Source organism: Lactuca sativa, chromosome 6, assembly GCF_002870075.4.
Source record: "Lactuca sativa cultivar Salinas chromosome 6, Lsat_Salinas_v11, whole genome shotgun sequence".
In the NCBI taxonomy this organism is placed as follows: domain Eukaryota; kingdom Viridiplantae; phylum Streptophyta; class Magnoliopsida; order Asterales; family Asteraceae; genus Lactuca; species Lactuca sativa.
The window spans coordinates 186,574,981-186,591,091 of record NC_056628.2 but is presented as its reverse complement, the minus strand read 5'-3'; the positions used below and the strand labels follow the sequence as shown (position 1 = coordinate 186,591,091).

The 16,111-nt window shown below is 35.3% G+C and overlaps 2 protein-coding genes across 2 annotated transcripts; one reads left to right on the top strand and one right to left on the bottom strand.

The window, feature by feature from the left end:
* The first annotated feature begins 954 nt into the window (after positions 1 to 954).
* On the top strand, positions 955 to 7,967 carry LOC111898828 (kinesin-like protein KIN-4C). The gene is made up of 28 exons (XM_023894702.3): positions 955 to 1,100; positions 1,211 to 1,359; positions 1,475 to 1,621; positions 1,802 to 1,951; positions 2,057 to 2,304; positions 2,409 to 2,584; positions 2,719 to 2,843; positions 2,925 to 2,961; positions 3,063 to 3,154; positions 3,240 to 3,356; positions 3,438 to 3,551; positions 3,684 to 3,767; positions 3,851 to 4,037; positions 4,125 to 4,225; positions 4,323 to 4,421; positions 4,512 to 4,625; positions 4,709 to 4,825; positions 4,901 to 4,981; positions 5,120 to 5,191; positions 5,303 to 5,396; positions 5,489 to 5,514; positions 5,606 to 5,691; positions 5,769 to 5,840; positions 5,912 to 6,139; positions 6,219 to 6,354; positions 6,425 to 6,511; positions 6,580 to 7,176; positions 7,296 to 7,967. Exons 2-28 carry the CDS (start codon positions 1,231 to 1,233, stop codon positions 7,692 to 7,694), a joined length of 3,915 nt encoding a protein of 1,304 aa, XP_023750470.1. The 5' UTR covers positions 955 to 1,100; positions 1,211 to 1,230; the 3' UTR covers positions 7,695 to 7,967.
* A 5,135-nt stretch (positions 7,968 to 13,102) lies between these two features.
* On the bottom strand, positions 13,103 to 15,767 carry LOC111898826 (argininosuccinate lyase, chloroplastic). Its single transcript, XM_023894699.3, has 7 exons — positions 15,321 to 15,767; positions 14,854 to 15,117; positions 14,477 to 14,593; positions 14,233 to 14,381; positions 13,841 to 14,132; positions 13,582 to 13,746; positions 13,103 to 13,500 (listed from the first exon to the last, which is right to left on the bottom strand). Exons 1-7 carry the CDS (start codon positions 15,657 to 15,659, stop codon positions 13,249 to 13,251), a joined length of 1,578 nt encoding a protein of 525 aa, XP_023750467.2. The 5' UTR covers positions 15,660 to 15,767; the 3' UTR covers positions 13,103 to 13,248.
* Positions 15,768 to 16,111: the final 344 nt, after the last annotated feature.

Below are 16,111 nucleotides of genomic sequence, written 5' to 3'. Positions count from 1 at the left end.
AAAACCCCCAAAGTGAAATCCTTCATGAAACCACCAAAGTTCTTGATCTGAAACCACACATCTCATCCCGATTACTCAAAATCCTAGCATATGGGTGGCAATGGTGACAACATGTTTGCTAACTTTCTCTATCTCTCTCTTACCTTATCTCTCCCTATGTATCGCATCAACAAACATACACAAGGTGTATTTGTATTTTGTGTTTCTCTGATAAGGAAGAAGAACGAGGAAACAAATAGCGATGAAGGGACAAGGATTTCAGGAAAAAAATCAGATGAGATCAGAGGGAGAGAAATCGGTGTGTATATTTCAGGTTTTCAAAAGGATCCAACATCATTTTTGATTTATGGAACGATTTTGAGACTTCTAAAACAAATTTATGTTTTTAGAATCATTTGGGTTACAAGTTTCAGATTTTTTTATTTTTTATTTTCGAGTTCTGGAGAAGAGCATATCGGGAGGGGAATATAAGGGGCAGGTGTGCACATTTCCGGTGGAACTCTATTTTTCGGTGGTGGTAATAAGGGGCGGGTGTGCACATTTCCGGTAGAACTCTATATACTAGTGGTGGTTAAGTGTTACAAAAGAGGAAAAAATATATATTTTAATTAAAATATTTTTCAGTAATTAAAAATAATCAGAAATGTTAAAAATAAATGAAAAATAAATTAAAAAGGGCATTGTAGTAATTTCATGTATCGCAAGGGATTAAGTGTGTAAATTTAAATTAACGATGGATGAAACGTGCAACTTTTAACCAAATGAGGGACGATCCGAGTTAATTTTTGAAAATAAAGTCTGAACGTGTATTTTGACACTTGGACAAGGGACGATTCGTGTAATTTACTCTATCTTCAATTTCCTTGGATTTTTATATAATTTTTTTTGGCAAATGTTAAAAGAAAATACATAGTAGCATCACATGCAGCTCACGTGACCACACCAATTCTGAAAGTTTATTTGAATTCAAATCTGAAAGCGCCGTTTCTTTCTAACAAGTCTCTCCCTCTCTCCAAATTCAAAATCTCTTTTTCTCTCCCTCTCCCTCTCTCTCACACACAAACACACACACACACATAAACACAGAGTCGAAACCCTAGGTAATCGATTTCTCTTGTTTGCTTGATCCATACTTTATACACGCAAACAATCACAAACATGTTTATGCAGTTTGAATTTGTTTGGTTTTGATATTATTATTCAATTATAGGGTTTGGAATCTGAATCGAGATGGATGGACCCGATGGGAAAAATGGATCTCAATCTGTTCGAGTAGCTGTTAATGTTCGACCACTGGTTACTCCGGAGCTTCTTGTTGGCTGCTCTGATTGCATCAGTGTCACTCCAGGCGAACCGCAGGTGATTGGACGTACCATAAGTTGCTACTTTTGAACTGATGTGGTTGTATATGATTACTGCTGAATTTCAGTAAAAAGTTCGAGATTTATACCGGATTTGTTTTTTTGCAAATTAGGTGCAAATTGGTTCGCATTCTTTCACATTTGATTATGTGTATGGGAGTACCGGGTATCCCTCCTCTCGGATTTTTGATGACTGCGTTGCTCCCCTGGTTGATGCACTATTTCATGGCTACAATGCCACAGTTTTGGCTTATGGCCAGGTATTTTTTCCTTCACCTGTTTTTCTTCTATGAAACAACTTACTGTGCACAATTGGTTTATGATAGTCAAATATGTAGTCAGAATGCTCACAATGCTTCTTGTCTCTCTTCATTACTAGACAATACGCGTTTGTTATAGTTTTGAAGCTTATGATTTCTGTTGTTTATTTATTACCAAAGACTGGATCGGGTAAAACCTACACTATGGGCACAAACTATAACGGAGAAGGCAGTAATGGCGTGATTCCAAAAGTGATGGAAATGATATTCAAACAAGTAGAAGAGACCAAAGGCACTACCGAGTTTTTAATAAGAGTATCTTTCATTGAGGTAATGACAATTGTGGTCTTATTCTTATATGGCTTTACTTGTAAATTCTACACACATCCCTTTTTACATGTAGTTATTTGCTGAAATTGTATATTGGCATTTCAGATATTTAAGGAGGAGGTTTTTGATTTACTGGAATCAAATTCAGCAGCATATTCCAAGGCTGATGGGAATGGAAAACCTGCAGGGCCATCTAGGGCTCCTATTCAAATCAGGGAAACAGCAAATGGAGGCATCTCCCTTGCTGGTGTAACAGAGGCTGAAGTTACTTCACAAGAGGAGATGGCTTCATTTCTGTTGCGAGGATCTGTGTGCAGAGCAACTGGGAGCACAAATATGAATAGCCAATCAAGGTTTGTTCTGATTTTATATTCAAAAGTTTGTTACTTTCATGTGATTCTTTTACATGTATCATTTATGTATTAAGTTAGTTTCACCAACATTTCTGCTCTTTCAGTCGATCACATGCCATTTTTACAATTACAATGGAACAAAAACGAATTTCTGGCTCAACAAATGGAGGAGCTCATGATGATGGAGATGATATATTGTGTGCCAAGCTTCATTTGGTTGACCTTGCTGGATCTGAAAGAGCAAAAAAGACAGGAGCTGATGGGATGCGTTTACGGGAAGGTATAATATTATTTAACACATTGTGCACATTTTTATTCTTTCAGCCTCATGATTCATGATGTCTTCATTTTGATGTTATAGTACATTGATGAGTTTTCTAATTATGAGTTTCTTATTGTTCTATGTGGTGTTAGGAATTCATATCAACAAGGGTTTATTAGCTCTTGGTAATGTGATAAGTGCATTGGGTGATGAGAAGAAGCGAAAAGAAGGTGGCCATGTTCCCTATAGAGACAGCAAGTTAACTCGCCTTTTGCAGGTGTTGTAGTATTTTTATAATACCAAGTGCTGGACTTTCACCTTTAATATAAAAATGTTCTAAAAATGCATTTTTTTTCAGGACTCTTTAGGAGGCAACAGCAAAACAGTAATGATAGGTATTGTTCTTTGAAGTTTTATCATGTTTGAGCTACGGAATATGTATAAATTTTCCTTAATAAGCTAACTATCATTACTTTTCTTAATTTATGTGATGTAGCTTGTGTAAGTCCAGCAGATACAAATGCTGAAGAAACTCTCAACACATTGAAGTATGCAAATCGAGCACGCAACATTCAAAACAAAGCTGTGGTAAGATTAATCTTTTTCTTTTAATTTAACCCAACTTTTTATTAGTTATTCCATCATGTTTCCATCCTAATCTTTTGTCATGTAGGTGAATCGGGATCCAGTTACAGCTCAAATGCAACAAATGAGAAATCAAATCGAACAGTTGCAAGCAGAGCTTCTTTATGTAAAGGGAGACTCTTCCACACCATTTGAAGAGCTTCAAGTAAGACATTTGTTAAATTTCCAGTCAATATCCTTAATGAACATGTATACAAAACTTAAGAATCTGCCTTTTTTCCCTCAGCTTTTGAAACAGAAAATAGCAATACTTGAAACAAGCAATGCTGACTTACAGAAACAGCTTCAAGAACATCAAGTCAACTTTGAACATTTGACTAAACAAGCAACTGATGCTCAAGTAAGTTAAGAATATTCGAATATATGAATCAGATCATCAATTTATTTACAAAAAATTTCAGCTTGCTGCTATTATAGGTAAAGTAAGTTTGCTATTTTCAACTATCTTTAACACATGATTTTTTTCTTACAGTTTGAAAAGGACAAACTGTTATTAAAACTTGAATCTGCTCGTGATGGTAAACCTTGGGATGAGAACAACTGTGACTCGAATAAGGTGTAGTGAGTTTTACATACTTCCAAGATTTATTGTATTTCATTAAATCTTTAAAAGTTAATAACCATTTCAAAACTTTTCAGGATGTTGGTTTATTGAAAACGTATGTCTCAAAAATTCAAGAATTAGAAGGAGAATTGATGCGCACACGAAGATCAAATACTTCAAAACGCACTGAACTTATCGATTTCTTGGATTTGGATGAAAGTGTTCTTAACCCAAAAAGTAATTTGTTTCCTGGATCTGATTCTAAACCTGCTGAAGATGCTGGTAAAGCTCTTATATTTTTTTTTTACTAAAATCTTCTTTGCTCATTATTAGTTCATAAAGTCAATTTACAATCTTATATGCTTGTAGGTAATCCTGAAGATGAAGAGAAAGAGCTAGAACATTGTTCCTTACAAGAAAAACTTGATAATGAGCTCAAAGAATTGGACAAAAAGCTTGAACAAAAGGAGGTATATGGTTTCACCTGCTTTCATTCTGTCTATCAAGTTATAAAAGCTGACATTTATTATTATTATTATTATTAAATCTTCTATGAATATACAAAAGGCTGAAATGAAGCGTGTTGCGGGTGGTGATACATCTGTACTTAAACAACATTATGAGAAGAAAGTTTTGGACTTGGAACAAGAAAAGAGAGCCTTGCAGGTTTGCCCTTCTTTCTCTAGCTAATTTTAATAAGAAAATTTATAAATTTTCTCACTTATTATTATTATTATTATTTTGATAATGTGACAGAAAGAAATTGAGCAACTTAGGAACAATCTTGCAAATATTTCCACCACTTCTGATGACAGTACACAGAAGTTGAAGGAAAATTATCTTCAGAAGCTGAACTTTTTGGAAGCCCAAGTGAGTCCATTTTCTTTAAACTGGATGGATGTTTTAACAATATTAGAGTAATAAGTAATTAAATAAGAATGTTTGAATCTTAGGTTGTGGAGTTGAAAAAGAAGCAAGATGCTCAGGCACAGTTGTTAAGGCAAAAACAGAAGAGTGATGAAGCTGCAAGGAAACTTCAGGATGAGATTCATAGAATCAAAACGCAGAAGGTTTATTTTTTATTTAAACCACAGCAACAGTTTTAAAATTACTTTTACTAAAATCTATGATTATACAATGTTTAGGTACAATTACAACAAAAAATCAAGCAAGAATCTGAGCAGTTCAGATTATGGAAGGCCTCACGAGAAAAAGAAGTACTCCAGGTATAAAGACTTTAATCATCAATTTTGAGATGGTGTATAAAAATTTGGATTTCATTTCATTTTGATCTATCAGTTTTAATGTTTTATCATTACAATTTCATTTCTTGCTCTAAATGTTGAATATTTTTTATGTAACAGCTTAAGAAAGAAGGAAGAAGGAATGAGTATGAGATGCATAAGCTACTAGCTCTAAATCAAAGACAAAAAATGGTAAGCTCAAATACTATCACCAATACTTATTTCTCTTTTCTCTTTTCTCTTTTTTCTTTTTGGTTTTAATCCAAATGCAATAAGCCAATAACCTTTGCTTCTGTTTTTAAGGTTGTGCAAAGGAAGACAGAAGAAGCTGCTCTGGCTACAAAACGATTAAAAGAAGTACTTGATTCACGCAAGACTTCTTCACGTGATACATATGGTAATTTTTTAAATTTAAAAATGTATTTTCATTACATATTTTATCTTAGCTTCTAGATTCTAACAATATAATGGTCTAAAAAACACTTACAGGAAGTAGCAGTGGACCTGGAGTTCAGGTATTACTATATTTTAATGGATAATCCATTCTTTTACTCAAATAATATATTTTGTTTTTTGTGAATATTAAATTGTCAAATTTCATTACAGGCACTGATGCAAGCAATTGAACATGAGCTTGAGGTTTATGTTCGTGTGCATGAAGTACGTTGTGAACATGAGCGTCAAAAGGAAGAGTGAGTGCCCTCCACAATTCTAATGAATATGCAATTATGAAATTTGCTAAATTATTTTTCTGATCATGGAATTTCAGGAGGGTAAAAATGGCAAAAGAGTTGGCAGAGCTGAAGGATGAAGCAAATATGGCAAAACATTCAAGTTTAAGGTTCTGTTACTGAATTCACTTTCTTGATTTATATTTGATGTTGATTGTTGATTGTTGATTGTTGCATGCAGTGTTTGTGGTCAAACGATGTCGCCTGGAGCAAGAAACGCAAGGATATATGCTCTTGATAACATGCTTGCTACTTCATCCAAAACCATCGTTGCAATGGCGTCACAGTTATCAGAAGCAGAAGAGCGAGAAAAAGCCTTTAGTGGCAAAGGTCGTTGGAATCAAGTTCGATCTCTCCAGGATGCTAAAAACATCATGAATTATCTCTTCAATCTGGCATCATCTTCAAGGTATCGTATTCGTATCATGGATTGTTTGGGAAATCTTAATCTTCAAATTTAATAAATTCCGTTTTGTATGCTTTTACAGGTGCCAGGTTTGGGAGAAAGAAGTCGCGTGTAGAGAGAAGGATACGGAGATTAGAGGGTTGAAGGAGAAAATCGTCAATTTAATTCGACAGATTGAAATGCACAAGGCCGAACTCATTCGACAGGAAAAGCTTAAGGTTTGTGTAGCGTGTGTGTTTCTTAAACCCTAATTTTGTTATGGTTCTCACTTTACTTGTTATTTAACAGAAGATGATGATGTCCAAGAGTTTCAGAAAAAGATCCACAAATCAAGATGACGATGGTGAAGGACACGTGTATGATTTGCGACCCAAGGTATTTTTGTAAATTCTTTCTACTTAACATGTACACGTGTTTTAAATTATATTATTATATTATTATAGGGACTACGGAATTCGATAGCTTACAACACCAGTGGAGATCTGGATGAATTACTGGAAGACATGGACACGTCAGATTCCGATAATTCCGATAATTCCGACGATTGGTTACATTCCGATGACTTCCAGGACGAGTGGGGCAATCGGAGGAAACAAACCGCTAAAAGAAATTCCAAAGCCGACTTCACCGATTCGGAAATCCAGAAAACGTCTCCGACTGAAGAAGGTAGTACGGGTGAAAACCCGAAAGTACCCTTCGGGGAGTGTTGTACTTGCAGCAAAAGCTCTTCATGTAAAACGATGAAATGCCAGTGTCGAGCGGCGGAAGGCATGTGTTCGGCGTCGTGTGGGTGTAACCCGAAGAAATGTTCCAACCGGGAAACGGCGGTTGTTGTGGAGCAGTCTGATTCCCGACCACCGCTACCAGCACCACCGGTGGCAGTTTTGGTGGACGGTGATGTTAATTTATCAGATGATCAGGAGCTTGCGAATCGGGCAGCGATGTTACTTGAGTCGGCTCTTGGTGATAAGCCGGCTGAGATAAACAACGAAGTTGAGGGCTCAAAAAGAAAGCCGCTGTCAGACATTGGGAATAAAGTTGTGAGTCTTACTTTCATTTTTTTTTATTCAATTTATTTTTCAAAAATTTTGCATCGAAGTCGACTATAGTAAGTAAGTAACGAAAAGTCAAAAACTTGATGAACTTTTTTTTTTTGCAGGCGAAATCGAACGCACCAAAGCCTCCAGCTCCAAGGAAGAAATGGCGCAAATCAGCAGCAATCAAGCTGATTCCAGTGGTGGCTCCTCCTCCTTCTCAAACAGAAGAAACAGAAACAGAAGCTCCACAGACACAAAAACAGGAGAGTAATAATAATAACAATAGCTGTGTTGCTGTTGAGACAACAAATATCCCACAAACGTTAAGGTTACCCAGAGCAATGCGATCTGCAATGTCAAATCCTAACAATTCCATTTCTAATCCTCCCTTGAGAGACCGAAATTCCCAACAGAATCAGTTTGGGGATTCGACTGCTAACAAAGAACCAGAGCATGCTACTGCCATTCCTCTTAGACCAACAACAAACGAAAAAGAAAATAATAATAATCATGGGATTTAAGGTAATGGCGTCAGTTATCATTTATCCATCTATCTAACTCTTTCTTCGTTTTAGTTGTTTAAACAAATCCGTAAATGGTAATGTACCTTTTGAGGATAGAGAATGGGACTGTTTGGGTAGGGTAGTTGTGTTATGTAAAACATTGATCAATCCTCTATTGATGAGAAGCAGCTTGTTTGGTTTGGTTTGGTTTGGTTTGCTTACTTGTGTTGAAATGCATCTTTATTTCTACATTGTAAATGTAAATGCATCTAAACTTGTTCTCTTGTTTCACTTTGGTTGCCTGTGGTTTTTTCTATCTTATATTATTTTGAAATCCAAATGTTTTGTGTTTTTACTTACATGCAGTGAGTTGTTTTTAGTTGGTATTTGAGAAGTTGTACTTGTATGTTGATCCTTTATTTGAAAAGGTGTACTTATGGTAAAGTGATATTTTCATATGATTCCCAACATGATCAACATGTGAATTGGATATGATATTTTCATATCGAAACAAGGGGTTTGCTGACGTCAAGATGAACTCTGTTGGTAATTGTGGGTTTTTAAAATTGTCTTATGGTCATGTGAATTGGATATGGAGGGTGTTTCCTTGAAAGCTGTAAGGATTCTCACACAAAAACTGCTAGGAAATGGGGTTGTGTTGTGGACTTATGAAAATGAAGAACATAGCTTTTCTTCTAAGTCAATTTGCCTGGATGTCGAGGAAAGAATATATAACATTTTTTATAAGTTAAATAAAAGGTACAGGAAAGAATATATAACATTTTTTATATGTTAAATAAAAGGTTAAGTCGTATATTTTGTTGGAGTATATGAAAGTGTGAATGTAAAATGTATTCATGTGTAGTTTTAAGAAGATTCATGTATAACCCTTCATTAATAACACTAAAATCACTTATAGTAGATGTAAAGGGGGTATGATTATGGCCATTTGAAGTTGGAAAGAAAAGTATGTTGCTCAAAAAGGAAAAACAAGGAAAACATGATTGTTTGTGGGTAGGGATGTCAAAACTCCCTGTAAGGTGAGTAACCATGCTTCCCTTCTAGATAACTGCTATCTAGATTAGTGTTTGGTTGTTATTATCATGTTATGTGAAAGATATAATGTGCTGATTAATGTTACATGGTGTAAAAAAATGGTAAAGTTGAGATTTACAACAGATTATTAATGTATGGTGTAATAAGCTAGTGCAATTGAGATTTATAGTAAATTATTTTTTGGGTGTACTTTGTATTAAATGTTACAAGTTGTGGTTTAATTGAACCAGGCATTTGTAGTGTAGATCCCAAAACTTAAGCTGATTAGTAAAGAATAGAAATATAAGTTGACTAGACCTTGAAGACATATGTTAGCCAACTATAGGTACAACTAAGGATTGTTGTGATGGTTATAAACTATTTCCCTATAAACCGCATTATGGAGAAGGAAAATTTAGTTGTGTGGATTAGTCCTATGGAAGTAGTACTCGTATGAGTAATCTCATAGCTGTTCAAACTGCTAGGGAATGTTGTGATGCTTGTAATTTAATTCTTTATAAACCGTGTTACAAGTGAAGCATAGGTTGGATAATGGAATACCTAGTAAGAATACACGAGATCGATTCATTTTAAGTAAGTAATGATAGCAATCATTACACTTGAATCAAACTTAAAAAATTAAGGTTATATAAACCATAAATCTAACCAAATTTATCACATCCCAAAGTCCAAAATTAAAGGGCTTATCCCATAATTTATAACAAAAGGAATTGTATTCCATAATCCAAAGCAAACAGTTTATTAATACATATTCCAAACAAAAGGTTTCATAATCCGTAATCCAAACAAAAGATCTCTAGGCTCATGAACAATATGCATGAAACGTTACTTTCAACTTTTGTTCAAAACCAAACAAAGATATGAGACATAAACTTCCAACATAATCAGTTTGTAGATTCAACTGTCAACAACGAACCAACAACAAACGAGAAAGAAAATAATAATATATAGTTCTCCGTTGATGAGAACAAGCTTGTTTGGTTTGCTAAGTTGTGTTGTGTATCTTTAGTTCTACATATAAATGTAAACGCATCTAAAAATTGTTGTTCTCTTGTTTGACTTTGGTTGCTGGAGATGTGACGTGGCAATGCTAATGGTGTTTTTTTATTGTTTTGTGCTAAAAACCAAATCATATGTATTTTGATTTTTTTAGAAATAGTTAATCGTTTTATTGTGTGGTGCCTTTTTATATCCCATTAATTAGTTCTCATATGCTGTGAAAATATAGAAATGTTTGTTCTTATATGTGTTGGACATCTTATAATCATGAAACTAATGTTCATTTGCGATCAAAACTCCACATGGTGTTCAAAACGCAAACTAAATCAGACAAAGATTAACGAGATGCAAAAACCATGTCTCTTTCGCATAGACACATGCATATACTAAGGTGGAATTGGTGCGATTTGTGCTTTTAATAAGATAAAATCTTTCATTTTTAATTAAGGAAAAATCATTTTTTTCAAACCATCCCCAAGACAAAACCAAGTATCAAATACATATATCCCAGAATCATAGTGTAACAAAATCTCCCAAACATATCACTGAAGAATGTGTATAATCACACATTTGTTTTTCCCTGATCATCATCTGAGGTACCTGAAACAATAAACTTAAACTGTAAGCCAAAGCTTAATAAGTTTCCCTAAAACATCATTACACAAAATACAACATATACAATCATGCATGCTAGGTCCAATAAATAATCAGATCGGAATACCCTTGGGTCTACCTCCATCGGGTTGGATTACCCCTGAGACCATAACTTAAGTCTGGCTTGCCATACCGGCCCTCGACTTATGTCTGACTTGTTCCTGAGCCCATATTATAAGTCTAGCTTGTCTGTCCGGCCCACAACTTATATTTGGAATACTCCCGGGTTTGTTGGCTCGGCACAAAACAATGTCGCCTCAACCCAACCGCACTATGTCAACATATGCGATAAATAAACATATAACCATCAAAAAGATATTCACAGATCTACTAGTCTAACACTTACTCAACATAACATCAATCCAGTGTACCAGGATACATAATCCAGTGGGTCGGTATTGTGCCATTTTAGTAAATAAGGTATTTCTCAAGGGACTTAATTTGTAAAGTGGTAATTTTATTTATTTATTTATGAAATTGACTTTGATGAGAACTACAATTAGAGATGGCAAAAAAACTCATACCCAACGGGTACCCGAAACCCTAACCCGAGTTGACCGGGTAAATCCCCGAGTTGACCGAGGATGGGGATGAGGATGGGTATTACCCGAATATAAAAAGCGGGGATGAGGATGGGGATGGTTTTACCTGTCGGGTACCTATACCCGTACCCAAAACCGGCCCCGATGGGTACCCGATAATATATATATATATATATATATATATATATATATATATATATATATATATATATATATATATATATATATATAGTATTATTTATGTTTTTATTTTTAATAATGCATAAGCAAATGTTCATTAGACAAAATAAGGTTTTCTAACAATCAAAGGTATAGTTTTGGGAAGACTTTTTATGTTTTTTTTTTTTTGCAAAGAATGATTTAATTTGTAACCTTGAATGTTATTGTTCGTGTTTGAAGACATTCAGTGATTATTGTGTTTTATATTAGTTCTGTTGATTTTTGTTTTGTTTGTTATTATATAATTATGAGTTATTTTCATAAAAGTTCAAAACTTTGTAACGGGGAAAAATCCCCGATTACCCATTGGGGATCCCCTATACCCATTGGGGATGGGGATGAGGATAAATTTTTAATCCCCGATGGGGATGGAGAACACGAAATCCGGTATACCTGTACCCATTGTCATCCCTAACTACAATACATATAAGACATAACTAGACAATTCACCTTTTTTTTTTTCTTTTTTCTTTTTGGCTCCATGTCCCCATGTACAATTAAGTCATTAATTTCATACACATAGACATCAGTTGGGCTTATTGATCAAAAATCATAGAAGTAGAAAATAGATTGTTTCATATTTGTTTGGCTTATTGACTAAAGAAGCTAGTCTGACTATAAAAAGACCATGAAACCTGACCGAAAAAAGGCCGGTCCGAATGAAGACGACACCGAAAAAGACCGGACCGGACAAGAAAAAGACCGACGGGGACCGGTCCGAAAAAAGACCGGACCATTTCGAGATCGACCCAAGACTGGTCTTGGACCGCCAATGTGCAACTCTACATAGTCATCATCAGGTTTACAATCCAAGATGCTAAAATCAACGATCGATTTGTCAATCTTATTTATAATATCATGTATACATTTTGCATATACCACCGATCGATTTACCAATTAAAATGAAACCGTGGTTGGCCTATCTTTCTCCAATTCCTAATTCACGGAAAATTGATAATAACATGAAGTTGATACATGCTCCCAAGTTACACAATCCTATCTTGTCAAAATTTCTAATTTTGCAAGGTAGAATGAAACTACATGGATCATCTTTCTTTACAAGTAACCTATTTTTGGATCACCAGTGTATACCTCTTGGTCATGGCATTCATCTTAAATTCGTTAATGACTCTTTTTGTTTGTGAGAACAATTTTCATGAAACCTCTATTTCAACGTTCCAACAAAAAGAATGTTGCTACGGATCTAGAAACTTTTTGAATTGCTACCTTGAACTTACTTTGCCGAGGTGGAAAAGGCAGCATTACGCATGTTACTTCAACACTAGTCTTCTACGCATAAACTTGGTATTGTTGGACCTTTATTCCTAACTCTTTTTTCTACGCATACTCTCCCCCAGTTATGTCTTCTATCTCAATGTATTCCTTCTCAACACCCTTTAGCTATAAAAATATCTCACCAATAGTTTCATTCAACACCTACTTCTTCTTATCAGCACCAACACCTACCAACTGATGATCCACATTGGTAAGTGATAATTCTAAATTCAATTTAATCAATACCTTGCCTGATCTAAGTGTGATGGCATTGCATTTCTTCTTATCATTGCCATTACCTAGATTTTGGGTGTTACTTAGCAACGCTCTAAGTTCTCGAGAGCTTAATGCTTGTGCTAATTGTCCTGATTGATTCTCCAAATTTCTCATATAAATTGCTTGATTTATCTCACATGCCTCCGTCTTTTGATCATGTTTAATCATCAACTCCATCATTGCCCTTTTTAAATTAGTCATCTCTTAATTTCATGAAGTAGTCGATGGTTTCAAACTACAATATGGTGCCTGATGCCAGGTGGAATGCACCTCCTTATGGTCTCACTTTCCGATTTGGCATTTGATCATATTGGCCTAGCTCACCGATGAGAAGCTAAAACCATTACAAAAGTTTTTCTAATAACTAATAACAAAACAATCCTAGTTCTAAGTTCTAACAACACATTAATAACCTATTATTCAACTTAAAACTAAAACAAAAGTTATTACAATAACTAGAAATTCATGGGCAAGACAAGAGCCACAAAATAAAACATGGTTCAGAAAACAAAAACAAAATGCATTTAGGTTTGTACCAAATACAAATTTTGTCATTGGTCAATACCGAGCCTTGTGATCCAAAAATCTAGTTGAGCAGCCACACATTCAGAACCCGTGGAGCCATAAGAAGTAAACTTGTTGATGGAATTTTGAACCCCAAGATACTCATACACATCCTTCTCAAATACTGTGTTAATTGTACGCAACTCATCAAGACTCAGCTCTTGAAGCTCACACTTTTTGTATACACATAATGCAACTGCCCTTCCAACTATGTCATGTGATGTCCTAAAAGGTATTCCCTGCATAAAAAAAAAATCAATCCACTTTCATTCATTTCTTTCTATTACATCATCAGACTATGATTTGATTATAAAACTTGCCTTGTGAACAAGATAATCTGCAAGTGTGGTGGCATCCAGATGTCCAGCTGGCAAAGCCTTGTTTATTCTATCTTTATTGTAGGTGATGTTGTTTGCAAACTCCGATGATACTTCCAACATTCCCATTATTGTTTTCACACTGTCAAATACTGGTTCCTTGTCTTCCTACAAACAAATTCAAAACACCCCAAATCATAAATGACATGACAATAAGAAGTACATGAGGTTTAAGGGATTTTATAATAATAATAAAATATACCTGTAGATCACGGTTGTAAGCGAGTGGAAGACCTTTGCATAAAACTTGAAGGGTGACAAGGTCACCTAAAACCCTAGCAGATTTACCACGAACAAGTTCCATTGGATCAGGGTTTTTCTTCTGAGGCATAATGCTGCTACCTGTTGAAACAGAATCACTAGGAGTAATGAACCCAAATTCCTCTGATGCCCATAACACCCATTCTTCACCAAGTCGAGATAAATGCATTGCTATAATCGCATTAGCAGAAAGAAGCTCCAAAACAAAATCACGATCTGAAACTGCATCCATACTGTTTGTTTGTTTTAATTTTCAAAACATAAGTACACATTATTATTATTATTATTATGAATAATAAATAATATGGAATTCATATTCATAAACAAACATACCTGTTCCTCATTGGAGCAGTGAATCCTAGAGCATCAGAGGTCATGAATCTGTCTATGGGAAGACCAGTGCCAGCTAATGCACATGCTCCTAAAGGGCAGAAATTTAGCCTAACTCTGCAGTCCAATAAACGTCCAGCATCACGATCAAGCTACACAAATACAACAAGGTGTTTTAAAGTTTAAGTTTAACCATGGTTAAGTTTGTTTATGCAAGATGATAAAAGTTACATAAAGAATATGAAACCTGTTCAACATATGCTAAGAGATGATGTTGAAGTAGAACTGGTTGTGCCCTTTGCAAATGTGTATAACCAGGGACAATCACTCCTTCATTTGTCTTGGCCAACTTTACCATTGCAATCTGTAGTGATTAACCAAATACTTATTAGTCATTTCTAGGGCTATTTTTGATGATGAGGAAGAGGAGGGCATTCATGTCTTTTGCATGGATGAGAGATCGAGAGTGAAACCTTGTTCCATCTTTTTGGATGGGACAAAAAATTATAACTTTTGTTTGTTTTGACATCACTCCCATACTTAGTCCAATGAAAGGATTAAGGGGAAATAGATATGCACTACAGTTACTTTATGCCATAATCAGGGGAGTAGTCTAGTAGCAACCTGAAAATGTTTAATGCGTGCAACAATCATGTCAATGGCATCACGACACCACAAGCGAAAATCAGTTGAAACTTGATCATTTCGACTCCTGGCTGTATGCAGTTTCTTGGCAGGTTCACCAATCAAATCAGTAAGGGCTGCTTCAATGTTCATGTGTACATCTTCTCTGTCAGTCCTCCACTCAAACTCCCCCCTTTCGATTCGTGCCTGTATCTGGTCCAGACCTTCAAGAATGCTATCCCTGTCGCTGAAACTAATTAATCCCTACATTATGTGCTTATGTTAGAACTAAGAATAACAAATAGATTTTGATTGAAATTGAGGGTTTCCATCAATCAGAACGTTATTAAGGAATTTCAGTATTCTAGGCAATACAAAGTGTTTCCCTATTGTGTTCTTCGTTCATCTATTACAGATTTGAGTTAATGTGTTTTTATTTTTTTAGAAATGGAAGGAGTAAGTGATACCTGCTTAGCGAGCATGGAAGCGTGAGCTCGGCTACCCATAATGTCGTGCTTGTAAAGCGCTTTATCGAAAGATATCGATTCAGTAAACCTCTCGACTGCATCCGTAACTCCTTCCTCGAACCTTCCTCCCCATAGCTTCGCTTCTTTTGGCGGCGCTGCCATGTTCTTCGGTTGTGATGCGCAGCACAGTACTTCCATCGCCGCCGAACGTCGCTTGTTTAGAGAATCGAATGAGACGGAGAAGATTAGACGATGATCGATTGTTGACAATAATTTAGGGCTTTGGATAGAGTGTGTAGCAGAGGAGGTCGACCGAAAAGGTGAAGGAGCGAACACCATTGATTCCGTTGTGCGGCGGCGACGGTAGTAGGGAATTATCAGGAGCGTCTCAAGTCGAGAAGGAAAGCATGTGAGTGTCTTTGTGTGGTTTGACTTCTTTTTGTTTTTTATACTATTTTATTTTGATTTGATACTATAAAAACTAAAATGTTAACAAAATTTCCATTTTGGTCCCCCTAAAATCGCTTTTTGTAAACACAAATAAAAAATAATGACATTCTAAAAAGTTTGTAAGTATAAAAGCAATTCATCATTGAACAACATCTGTTGCAACTAACTACTTTATCTGTTGCAACTAACTACTTTTTTTCATTTTTTTCATTAACATACATTCAATAACAAAGGGAAAAAAACCCTAATATTTGCTCAAAAAAGCTCCTAACCAAACCACAAAAGAAAAGAGTAAATTACACGAATGGTCCCTATGGTTTAGGGTAATTTATGCGTTTAGT